This window comes from Marmota marmota, unplaced genomic scaffold (assembly GCF_001458135.2).
Source record: "Marmota marmota marmota unplaced genomic scaffold, marMar, whole genome shotgun sequence".
NCBI lineage: Eukaryota > Metazoa > Chordata > Mammalia > Rodentia > Sciuridae > Marmota > Marmota marmota.
The window spans coordinates 6,324,231-6,336,869 of NW_025999999.1; the positions used below are offsets into that span (position 1 = coordinate 6,324,231).

At 47.8% G+C, this 12,639-nt stretch overlaps 1 protein-coding gene across 10 annotated transcripts in view; it reads left to right on the top strand.

Annotated features, from left to right (window-relative positions):
• Positions 1 to 12,639, top strand: part of Pax2 (paired box 2) — an 87,720-nt gene that overhangs the window by 32,768 nt on the left and 42,313 nt on the right. For all 10 annotated transcript variants that reach the window (XM_015494885.2, XM_015494890.2, XM_048807166.1 and 7 more), the window contains 2 exons: positions 8,274 to 8,359; positions 9,941 to 10,060. In XM_015494885.2, the coding sequence (XP_015350371.1) occupies positions 8,274 to 8,359; positions 9,941 to 10,060 (206 nt within the window). The remainder of the gene's footprint in view (positions 1 to 8,273; positions 8,360 to 9,940; positions 10,061 to 12,639) is intronic.

Consider the following 12,639-nt stretch of genomic DNA (forward strand, 5'->3'; position numbering starts at 1 on the left):
AAATCTGTAGTTGAGCACTTGCCTAGCATGCACAAAACCCTGAGTTTGATCCCCAACACAAATCTGGTTCTGTTATTTAACAGCTGTGTAGTGTTATGCAAATTACCTAACCTCTCTGAGCCTTAGTTTCCATGTCTATAGAACAGAGATAATAATCTCCATAGGTAGTTGTGAAAATTAGTATCATTGTGTTTTGTACAGTGTTTAGCACAGTGCCTGGTACATGGTGAGATTATGTTAACTCACTATATCCCTTAAGATTCTATTATTGTTGTTATTGATATTAATAGCATCCATTTGTTATTCAACAAATAATTATTAAGTATTATGTTCAGCTGGGGTCTTGGTGCTAGGTGGGGACATCTGCCCTTGTAGAGCTCAGAGTCCAAGGGAGGACTTAATCTGAGCTGAGTAAGCAGGGCATCAGGACTCAGTTCTGTGTGGAGCCCAAGGGGAAGAGGGAAATAGGGAGAAATAGATGGGAAAGCTCAGGGGAAGCCAGATTGGGAAATGTTTTGAAGACTAGATTGAGGAATTCTGAATTTATCCTGTAGGTAATAAGAAGCAATTGTGGGATTTAGCCACATCACTTTCTTTCAGAGGGAGTCAGAGAGGGGCTGATGGATTGCTTTTGAGTACCTGAGTAACTAGATGAGAGGTGAAAAGGGTTAGAGGCAGGGAGACCAGGCAGTCACTAGTGGGTCTACACCTACTGCTGCCAAGGTAAACACCCCTCCAGGTTTCCTTCTGCTTGCACATGGAGGTGGACTGGCTTGTGGAGAAGGATGGAGAGGACAGATAGGAGCAGAATGGGTGCCTGTGCCCAGCAGCAGCCCCCACTCTCCATTATATTGAGGAGTCCTCAAGCCTCCTGAATCTTCCAAGCAGGACCATGGAGTGGACAGCCGGTAGACCCCAGTTCCAGCTAGAAGCCTTGACAGATGAGGGCAGGGCCTGTGGCGAGAGGAGCTAGTCTGGTCACGCTCTGGGCTTGGCATGCACCGCAGACTGGTTTCCAAATGGTTAGTTAAACACATTGCCCCTTAATTTTTAAACCTATGCATATCTTGAAGTTAAATCAATCCATATGCTTACCATTCATCATATAAACCATCACTATTGCCCCCTTGGGCCAGGCCCATGGCCCATCTAGCCCGGTAAATTGTCTCTGGCCTGGGCTCCCAGGGACACGTGGTAGAAGGATTATCGCCCTTAGTGCCAGTCTGAGAAGGCTAAGTTGATGCATAGAGTATGCCTGGTATCAAGGAAACCACTGGGAATATATCATCCTGAAATGTACAAAAACTATTTTGAAATGATTTTTACTTTTGACCAATTGCTTAGTTTCCACAGAGGGCCTGGTAGTTTCTTGAATTTGGATGACAGCATCAGTCAGAGTCAGGTTTAACAAATGGTAAGAAATGTATATAGATAGAATAGGAGTATGGAACTTTCTTCACTCACTAAGATTTCCTCCTAACTCTCTCAAGGACCCCAAGTAGAACCAGTAGGGTGGTTCCCTCACCCCCTGGATTAAGCTTGTCTCAAATGTTAGAGTACATAAATTTGAATTCAGGCTGGGTGGGGTGGCCTGTAATCCCAGTGGCTCCAGAAACTGAGGCATGAGGATTGCGAGTTCAAAGCCAGCCTCAGCAATTTAACAAGGCCCCAAGCAACTTAGTGACATCCTGTCTCAAAATAAGATTTAAAAAAAAAAAAAATGGCCGGGTGCAATGGCACACGCCTGGAATCCCAGCAGCTCCAGAGGCTGAGACAGGAGGATGGTGAGTTCAAAGCTAGCCTCAGCAATGGTGAGGTGCTAAGCAACTCAGTGAGACTCTGTCTCTAAATGAAATATATAGGGCTGGGGATGTGGCTCAGTGGTCAGGTGCCCCTGGGTTCAATCCCTGGTTTAAAAAATAAAAATGATTGAAAAAAAATAAAGAAATTTGAACTCAGGATGTCAGAGGAGGGATCAGAGGTTTGTGTTTTGGCAAGTGTCCTAGGTGATTCTAATGCAGGTAGTTCAAGTTAATACTTTGAGGACACCCTTCTGCAAGCTTTTTGGTAGAGTTCTCATTTCTTGGAGTTTAATTTTGACTTCTGAGAGCTGATGAAAGTGGCAGAAGGTCTTGACACATTTGGGAGAAATCTTAGCAACCTGTGTATCCCAGCTGAGTCCTGCTACAGCCAGAAAATAAGGAGCCCAAAAGAAACTAAATTTCAGTTTTCAGTTTCTGGGATATAAAAAAGGAATATTCTTGTTCCTTAGAGTTCTCTGAGTAGGAACCATTTTCAGGAGAGGTGAAAACTTCCTGGGTGATCTATGATATCTCCCTTGAGATTCTGCTATGAGAAGTCTCCAGCTGTTTGTGTTGTTGACTTGCCTCAGGGCCAGGCCTGAGATCCACGCCTGATACAGGCAGCTCTCAAAGACTCCAGTCCTAGCTATTATCAGCATTAGTAAGGCAAAATATCCTTTACTGAAGTAAATGTAGTTTTTGTTCTCTAGAACAATCCCGCTTATAATGCATACTCAGGCAACTTGAAGTCACTGATGGAAGCCTCACCAACAGCTTGTCTGGCTCAGTGGACAGTGGGGCCATCTAGTCTAAAACATTCTCTACCTTGGAGTTCCTCTGATTTATCAAATCAGGGAAGATTTTTCCCATACCAGGGTTTAAGTATTTTTTGCAGACTCTAAACCCCAGGACAATTTATGCTGATTCATACATGTATATAACACATGTATGTAGATAGCTGACATTTTGCTCCTAAGGCTCTTTGAACAAAAACCAATGATAAGACCAGGCTTGAGACCAACGTGCTGTTTCTCTAGAAAATAATTCCAAAGTTGAGACAGCAGACTGTTCTAAGTACCTGGACAAGATTTCATGGAGACATGGTGGCAGATCCCATGTACACATATTTTCAGCACTGGTTCCATTTTCTACTGAGGAATACTGAGGTTCAGAGGTGCCCCTTGCCTTCATTTCTTAGAACATGGGATTAGAAATAGAATCCAGGAGTTTGGATTCTGGGTTTTGGGATTCTTTTTCTGGTAGCAGTATAATTTAGTGGTGAAGGTGTTAGGATACCTAAATTCAAATCCAAGATTTGCCACTTATAAAATGAATGACCTCAGGCAAGTTATAATATGCTGCATCTGAAAAATGGGTTGTTGTGAGGATTCAGAGACCCACTTGTTGGAAGCACTGAGAGCATTGCCTAGCACACAGTAAACATGCAGTAGACTGGTTTTATTACTGGAGTCCTGCTGAGGAAGCATCACTCCTAGAAATCTTGACCAACGTAGTCCTGGAAATGCTGCCACCTCACTCCTGCCAAGGTGAGCTGTCTGAGGTCGCCTCAATGCTAATAGGACCTCTTCCTGTCTCCACCTCAGGGGAAGTTTTTGCACACCATTTATTACCATATAATATAATGCAATATAATATCATACATAACATAACATAATATGATGGGTAGGTTAACTTGAAAACCCTGAGGCAGACTGTGGATGGATGGATAGATGAATAGATACATTTGTACTAAGTATACATACATTATATCATTCTATTGATTTGTAAAAAGTTCCCGGTCTGCCTGGCTGTAATGAGATTTTTGAACTTTGCGTGGCGATCAATGAGAGGAATATTATTGGCCTGGAGAATTGATATACCTGCTCTCAGTGGCTTGTTCTGCTCCCAGGCTGCCCCGGCCCCCCAGGTGTACGATTCCAGCAGACACTTAACCTTTTTTACAGTGTCATCAGGCTAAAAGGAATCTAATAGTGACACAGGACTTGTGCTCAGCACTCTGCCACTATTGCTTTCCTGTCACAAATAATTTATAGCCTTCTATTTCCATCCCTGAGCCTGCACCCCAGCCCTGCCTCCTGCTTTCCCCCAGCTCCCAGGAATCAATAAACTCACACAGCCATAGTGGGACTTCAGGGTGCAAGGACTGGACAGATGGACAAAGAGAGGGAAAGTGAGAAAGTGGCAGAGAAAGAGGGAAAGAGAGAGAGAGAGGGAAATAGGAAGCAATGAGAGGAACAGGAAGAGGGGGTAGAAGTAAAAGAGCATTGTGGGGGGGTCTCCACATGCTTTCCTGGAGGTGGAGGAGAATGTCTCTCCTCATTCATGAGTGTAACAGACTGTTGCTGAAGACTCACTCACGGCTTCCATTCTGACTCACATAGCCCATGCAATTTGTTTTGATCTCCAAGTAGTGGGAGGTGGAGGCCCCTGGGAACCAAAGAGAAAGTGACCTCACCACCTGCACCTGCCTCACCATTCTTTCCTCTAAAGCTCTGCCTCAAACCCCTATCATCTCTTTGGTCCTCTGTGGATCCCTCCTCGTATCCCCCAAATGGGGCTTTATCTGGTCCCTACTCTGTCTGAAAGTCTTTCTGTGCAACATCTTTTGGGGTCAGCCTGTGGCCTCAGCTGCTGCTGTTTCCTGTCTTCACAGTACTCTTCCCCAGGTCTTGTAGCTTGCAGCATTGACCAAACTGGAATATATTGCATGGGAAGGTCTCCTGCCTGCAGCTGGCTCAGCCCCTAAATTGAAAGCAGCCAGGCCTAGGGGTCACCTATAGAAATAATAATACTATTGGGCACTATTGTCATGGCTATCATATACGGGGTCAGCCATCATATTAAACACTTTTCGTAGATTATTCTTATTGTAGTCCCAGAAAGTGCCTAGTAGTATTATCTTATTTTACTGATAAGTGAATAAGAAACAACTGAGTTTTCCAGGCAATAAGTAATACAGCTGGTATTCCACTTTAGGTAAACTGAGCTCATTGTGCAAATTCCCTTGCTGTACTCCCATCCTTGTGAGTGTGGGAGACTCTGAGTGCCCAGAAGCCCTGCACTAGGCACAAGTCAAAACCCTGGGAAAAGCAAGCCCTCATCTGAAATGGAAAGGAAAGAGCTTCCTATGAAGGAAAGCCTACTAGAAAAGGAAGTGGGGGACTATACCCTGTCTCTCCATGAAAATGGGAAATGACACCTCCTAGCTGGGCCTTCCAGGGTCCTGTCCACATCCTCCAAGGATCCATATCCTGGGACTTGACCTTTCTGGATAAACCTTCCTGGGGCCATTGAGGACATTGGCATGTCTTGATGACTTGTGGAGCCAAGGATGGAAAAGAATTGGAGGAAGAGGAGGAGGCATGGGGAGGAGAAATGTCAGGCAGCCACCCTGCTTTACCTCTTGCTTTCAGCCCTAGTGCCATTCCTATGAGTTACTGGGTTGTATACAGGATACAGGAGTGCACTGGATGACCTTCAGATTTCCACTATTCTAATTCTTAAATTCCCTGTGATTAGCTCTGGGGACTGGCAAGGGCCTACTGCTTGGGGTCATAGATAGACACCAAGAACATTGGTAACTCGCAGCAGGCACCCTGCCTAAGTCCTCTCCCCTGCACCAAGCCGCTGTCAGGGAGTAGTGATTTTCCATCACTTGCCGCCTCAGCTAAATCTGCACCAGTGCCCCAGGGGTCAGAGGCTCTGGGTAACAAAGACAGAAACTCCACAAGCCCATCCAGTTATCTGTCTCACCCCGCCCCAACCCTGGGACTCCCTTAGTCCAGAGCCTATCAGTTCTCAAGTAGAGCCACCCACAGGATCTGGGAGGCTCTAGACACTTGTGCTGCAATGAATCTGCGGCAGCTTCTCTGAGCTGCTCAGCATCCTTCTAGACTCTTCTTATTAGATCAGCCTATGCTGCCCTCACCTACTTTCTGATCTTTCCTATTGTGGTTAGGCTCCAAACCTTCTCCTAACTCTCAGCTTTGCTGAGAAATAAAAGCCACGGAAGTTCATTTTTGAAGTTTTTGAGCCCACCTGGAAGAATGCTGTTTCTTGCTTACTCCTCCCTGTGCCCTTCACTCCATCTCTTCCTTGTTCTGCCTTGCCCTCTGTCATGCACAGTCTCTCTGGCAACTTCCGACTCTCCCTCTTGTTCTTCTTCCTCAGCCCACAAACTTATTCAGGTATTTCCTACCCTGAAACCCTCTCCTTCTACTTGGTAGCCAGTTCCATTCTCTGATTTCCACACAGGCGTCTCCTTTCACTGCCTCCCTCTCCTCCTGACCACTCCTCCATTCATTCTACCTGACTCTACTCCAGTCACTATGCCGAAACTACTGATCTCCCCAGGATCACTAATGGTCACCCAAACAACCAAATCCCCATTTTATTCTATTTTTGGTGCTGGGCATAGAACCCAGCACCAAAAATAAAATAAAACCCAGCTACCCAAGTAATTTTCCAGGGAGCTACACCCCCAACTCAAATTATATTCTTAAAACATTCTTCTCCATGGAGGCTGCCTGCAAGGCCCAGGTTCTACCTGTATCCATCCTGAGGCCTCTCCTTACCCTCAGCACTCCTTTCCCCAACAGACTCCCCAATCCCTTTCTGCCACATCAGCAATGTGTGGATGTGTGCACCTCACATGCTGCATGTCTAGGGTAAACATCACCACTTTCCTCCAAAACCAGTTACCTCCCTGCAGCCTGTTTTTAACAATGACATGGACCACAGAGCTCCCAGTGGCATAGCACTGAGGTTTTAGAGCCATGGTTACCTCCAGTTAGTTGGTAAATTCTGTCCATCCTGTCTTCACAGTGTCTTGCAAATCCTTGCCTCTCTTTCCTAAGACCAGCTCTTTATCATGTCATGCCCAGATGTCACCTTCCTGGGATTGTTTTTACATGTCATTTCTAGTTTGAGAAATTACTCATGGCTGGAGACCCTCTAAACCTGGCTCCCACATGTTGGAAGGATGACAGAATAGCAAAAGACACAGGTTTGGGAGACTGAATTTGGACTCTGCTCTAGCTGACAATGGTGTGATCTTAAGTAAGCTATGTAACCCTGGTCAGCGGTTTTCAATCTGCAAAATGAGGATCCCAATATTGACTTCAGAGGTTGCTGTGAGACTTAACAGGTACATATAAGTAATATAAATTGTGTAATATTAGCACATAATAGATGTTCAATAAGTCGGAAATAACTATTTTAATCATTGCATCCAAGTTTTCAGCCTTATTTCCTCTTGTCTCTTTTATGTATCCATAAATGGTGTAGGTATTAACCCCTGAAGCCTCATGCTCCCCTAGCTCCCCTGCCCTCCTCCAGCTCCTCATATAACACCCTTCCTTCTGCTTGTTGATTCATCTTAGAATTGTGTTATCTTTCTGGGAAAGAGATTGTAACAATCCTGTAGACCAGACCAGGCCATGGGGATAAGGCCCCTCCTCCTAATGCTAGAAAGTTGGAGAGAGAAGATTTATAGTCAAAGAAAGCTGAGTAGCCCAAGAGGATCAGGCAGTCAGTGCCAGAGGATGCAGAGCAAGAACAACCCCCTTATAGGTGAGGGAACTAGGGAAAAAGTGACGAGGTGATGGATTTCATGCATCCACAGGCCTTTCATTGGACCCACAGATGGAGTCCTCAGTCCTGGCCCCTGAGTTGGTCTTTTGCATCATTGAGCCCCAAGTTTTGTAGATCACCAAAAGATAGGCTCATTCCAGCCCCTGATTGTTTGATTTGACCCTCTGCCCCCTGGGGTATGTGAGGAAGGCAACAGTCTTCTCAGCCAGGCTGATAAAGAGGTGATGGAGCCAGTCAGCCAGGTGGAGGCAAGGCTCTGGCTGGTTTGAGAGCAGTGAGTGGGCTCAGGAAGAGGTTGTGCAAGCCTGACATCTGGCAAAGGGACCATGTGGTATCCTTGGAATTCTGGGAACAAAAGGGTTACCTGTTACCCAGCCATTTCCTGCCTGTTGTCCTTACTTCAGGATATTGATAAAACATGCCACCTCACCTGGGCTCTGGAGGACTATGATATGCTCCCAGAAGGAAAACCAGCTCCAAAATGCTCTCCAGATTCAGGGAGTTCTGGTACTAGAGAGTGCACTGATATGGTTAAGGAGGGAAAGGTAGAAAACCAGTCACCTGGCTCTGCCAACCCCCAGGAGGAGAGAATACTCTGTGCTCTAATCCTTGCTACCAGAAATCAAGATACAATTCAGATGACGCTTGTGGCAGAGCCTCCGTCCAGAGCTATAGTGGTGTGATCCACAGAGATGACAGAAGAGAAAACTCATGCAGTTGGTGAGAGCAGGAGTACAAGGAGCAGACAGGCAAGGATGGAGCTGAGGAGCTTGGGAGGGCCCCTCTGCCAGGCTGGACTGGCGCTGGTCAGAGCAAGATGGGCATAGGATTCATAATGCTGTTGTGATGCTGTTGCAGGATCATCCGGACCAAAGTTCAGCAACCTTTCCACCCAACACCGGATGGGGCAGGGACAGGAGTGACCACCCCTGGCCATACCATTGGTAAGAGGGCTCAGGGAATGGGGGAAGCCTGACCCCCATCAAGGGAAAGCCAGGAAACAAAGACCAGCCCTGGGAACTGCCCCCTCCAGTGAGGTTCAGGACCTGCCATGTTTCCCAAACCTTCCTCTTCTTCATCTCCTAGAGGCTCAGGGTCTCCTAAATAAGATTAGTTCACTACACTTGGTCTCTGTTCCCACCTGATACCCTGCCTCAGTCTGTCTATGTTCTCCTTTTCCTCCTTTCTCACTCTTACGTCAGCATTTTTCTTCTAGCATTTCTTCTTCTTTTTCTTCTTCCTCTCTTCTTCTCTGTCATCTTTTATTTATGTGACTCTATCTCCCTACCTGTCCCTCTTTCTTTCTTGTCTACGTTCTTATTCCATCTTTGTTTTTGCTTTTAATTTTCAAGATTATCCTTCTCTCTTCTCCTCTTTTTTCCTCTCTCTGAGTTTTCCTTTCTCTCCTCTCCTTTCTTCTTCTGCGTTTAGCTCTGGATCTTTCCCTCTTCCTCACCTTCCCTCCTAATGGCCTCTTCTCTCTTCGCCTGTGTCCCTGATCTCTGTCTCTATCTTATCTACTTTGTAGCTCTCTGCCTCTCTCCAGCCTCCTCAGTTCTCTGCCTGCACTTAGGGTCTTTCATAGACATGGCCCAGGCCTGCCAGAACACCTCCTGACACTCTCCTGTCCCCCGACACACATAGACTGACTCCTTTCTGGCCCATGGACAATTTGTGTTCTTGTGGCCATAGATGAGGTCTGGGGTTCGAGGACTAGGATATGGTTAAATTTTTCCTGCTGCCTCTTTGGCAGCTGTCCTTTTCTTGACCAGCAGGAAGTAGAAAAGGCTGATCCCAGCCCTCCTAGAGTTGGCAGGAACCCTTGTTTTCCAGACCTGGGTTACAGCCTGTGCTAGGAGGGAGGGTGGGGCTGGGCTGGGCCTGAGCTGGTTACTGTGGAGTGAATGTGCTCACTAGTCTGTGCCTGAGGGGGAACTGAGGAACTTCTCAAGTGATTTTAACACCAGAGTAACTGGAAAAGAGAACTGAGTACTCCTGGGAACCTCAGGACCATCCTGTATCTCCACAGAATCCGAGAGCTCTTAGAAAGCCCCAGGCTGTAAATCACAGTTAGTAAAGACTCTGCCCTGGAGACTAAGGAAAATGAAATGGGGTTTGTCTGGAAGGATTTTCCCAACTCTGGAGATTGGACGAACTGTGCCAGAAGGCACCCCAAGAGCTGTGCTTTCTAGAGGGCCACAAGGTACCTTGTAGAGAGTCAGCCTTGGTGATTCCTGGGCCTGTACACCATCCATCCATGGTGGAAAGAGTTTGAGGCGCCCACTGAAACCCACAGGTCTGCAGAGAAGGCCTGGGTTGACTACTCACCACTAAAGTTGGACAGAAGTAATAACAACCTGAACTGTATGTGTAACGCATTTTCCCCTTAAACCTCAGAGGAAGAGGGGAATATGGGCTCCTCATCCCTCCTTCTGTCCTCTGCTTCTCTCTGCCCCCAGCCTTGGGGCTTTGGCCTACGATCACGACTGCTATCCTGATGGCATTTCCTCCTTACTCTCGCCCAGTTCCCAGCACGGCCTCCCCTCCTGTTTCCAGCGCCTCCAATGACCCAGTGGGATCCTACTCCATCAATGGGATCCTGGGGATTCCTCGCTCCAATGGTGAGAAGAGGAAACGTGATGAAGGTAGGGAGGAGGGAAGAGGTTTGGCTTCCCCTTCTCATGCTTTGTCCTTGGACTCAGATCTCCGGTTTCTGCCTGGCCTCGCAGCTGCTCTGCTGTGAGATCAGTTTTAGTAGCAAAACCCAGGTCCCCTCACTGCCCTGCTGGCTCCTGGAGAGAGAGAGGGAGGTTACTGGTGGGGCCACCAGCTTAACCATCTGCTCAGCCCCGACTGCCTCACCTTCCGCTGAGACTCACCCCAGCTGTCCCTGTGGGGTTTCAGGAAAGGCATGAACCATTTACCTAGGGAAGATTTTGGAGGTGTGGGGAACAGTTGGTCTCTGACCCAAGGATGAAAGGCCAGCCTACTTTATCCTCACTTGATCCCAACCCATAAGAAGGTATGGGATGATGGCAGGTGCAGCTGACCCTGGTGTCCTTTCTCTGTAACACAAGGACATTGCCTCATTAAAACCACTTCTGTCGCTGGACATGGGACCTTTCTTCTTCTCCATGGGAGAAAACACCACTCAACTTTCTTGCTGGCCCTTCCCCTCATGCCCTTGGAGCACTCCAGAAATAGCCAGGCTGTCAGGTTGGGAGTTCAAGGGAAGGGGAATAAAGAGAAACAGCGGGGGAAGGAAGGAAAGAAAGAAGGAAGGAAGGGAGGGAGGGAGGGAGGGACAGAGTAGGGGTGAGCTTGAAATGAAGTGGTAATAGGGTTCCTTTGGTGACCATCTGGTTTTGTTCTGAAGCACAAGGCCAGGGCACAGGACTGACAGGTCCAGACAAACAGAGAGCCCAGTGTCTCAGGCCTGCTTCCTGCCCCAATTCTCTCATGGTCCTAGCTGGGGAAGTGGTAACCTCTTGGCTTTGGTAGAAGGCAGTAGTTAAAGGAATCTCCCATGAAATTCTGAGACAGAATCCTCCAAAGATGAGCATAAAGGGTGACCATATATATTCCATTAGCCCACGAAGTCTGAATTTATGTCTTTGTCTCTTCATCTTGACCCAGCAACACCTCCCTTTCTCTCAAGAATGCACTGTTTGGACAGTTTGTCCTGTGGTTACCCCAAGCATAGACAAGCCCTTGAGCAAGTGAAGAATGGGGAAGAGGAACAAAGCTGATACTCCAGGGGCCACAGCCTGGATTTCCTGGGCCCAGGCAGAGGGAAGAAAGCGTGTGAGGCCGGGCCTCCAGCAGACGGGATAGAGTGTAGGAGAGGCCTGGGGCCTGGCAAGACAGTGATGACCTGGTGCTGGCCTCTTTCCAGAAGCCCTAATGGCCTCGTTTCACAGGGAAACAGCTTGTCTGGCTCTATTTCTCCTTCTTCCAAAATATCCAAACCCATTTGGCTGCCACGGCCTTTGCCACTCACTAAATTTCATTGTGGTTGTTTTGGCGGCAGCCCCTGATGGGCAGTGGGAGGCAGCGTGAAAGGCCCTAAGTCCCAGCTCTCCCTGGGACTTCCCATACTCAGGCCTTAGCCAAGCTCCCTGGAACCCTGAGTACTTTGGTAGAATCTGCCTCTCAAACCCTAAGCGTTTCTCTTTAGCTACCAGCCCCTGTGTTGTTCAGAGTATGAGATGTCCAGGGGCCAGGGAGGCACCACTTCTGTCCACCCTACCCCGTTACCCCCTCGGCCTGAGGTTGGGGGCATGCATGCCTTCTGCGGACATCCCATGAAGGGAGGCTGGGGTAGGAAGGCACTGGCCTGAGGCTTTAGCTACCCAGGGCTAGGCCTGGCAGGCCCAGGACAGAGTGCTGTCCTCTCAGAGCAGTTGCTCACATTCATTGTTCTGAGTTAATTTAATTCAGTGAAACTTCCTGCACATCAGCGGAAAGAAAAGCTTGGTGCAGAGGATCCCCAAGTAAAAGAAGATATGATTCTTGTCCTTAAGGAGCTTATTTTCCAGTGGGGCATATAAACACTGAGTCCAAAGAACAGAAAGGTCCATCAGATATGGTGCGTGTTGGAGGTCTGGCCACCTGGGAGCTGGGAATGGGAAGGAGGTGGGGAGGGAGGTCACTGCCAGGTAGGGCTGCTCTTTGAGGAGAGGCCTTGACCATGGCTGAGGAAGATGTTACATACAATGGCAGCCTGAAATTCTAACTAATAGAGCAAACCTTGTCACCAGCAAATGCAGGACAGCTTTGGCAGGAATGAACAGGCATGAAGGGAAATGGTGCAAGGTAAGGCTCGGTAGGTGGGTTCAGGTAGCAGGAGAGCAGGCCAACCCTGAGCTGTGTAAGGAGGGAGGACCTTTCTCCTGAAAGCAGGAGTAGCCACTGAAGGTGTCTGGGCAGGAAGGACAGAAGCACAGCTGGATTTGAGAAACTTCTCTTCCCAGCAATGTGACAGTGATGGTGGCAGGAAGACAGTGTAGGAAGCAGTTGAAATCTTCAGGTGAGAGATAATGGGGACCTTGAAGTTTCCTCTTAAACACTTACCTAGCCAGGTGGCAAGAAGGAGCAGAGGCCCTATCCTTTTTTAGCAGGGGTTCTTTTGTCCTGAATCCCTCTTCTCTTGACCAACCCCAGGCCAGATACAGCTGTCCTTTCCCTGGAGGCCAGGACTGTGAGGGAGGCCAGCTTCTCCTGA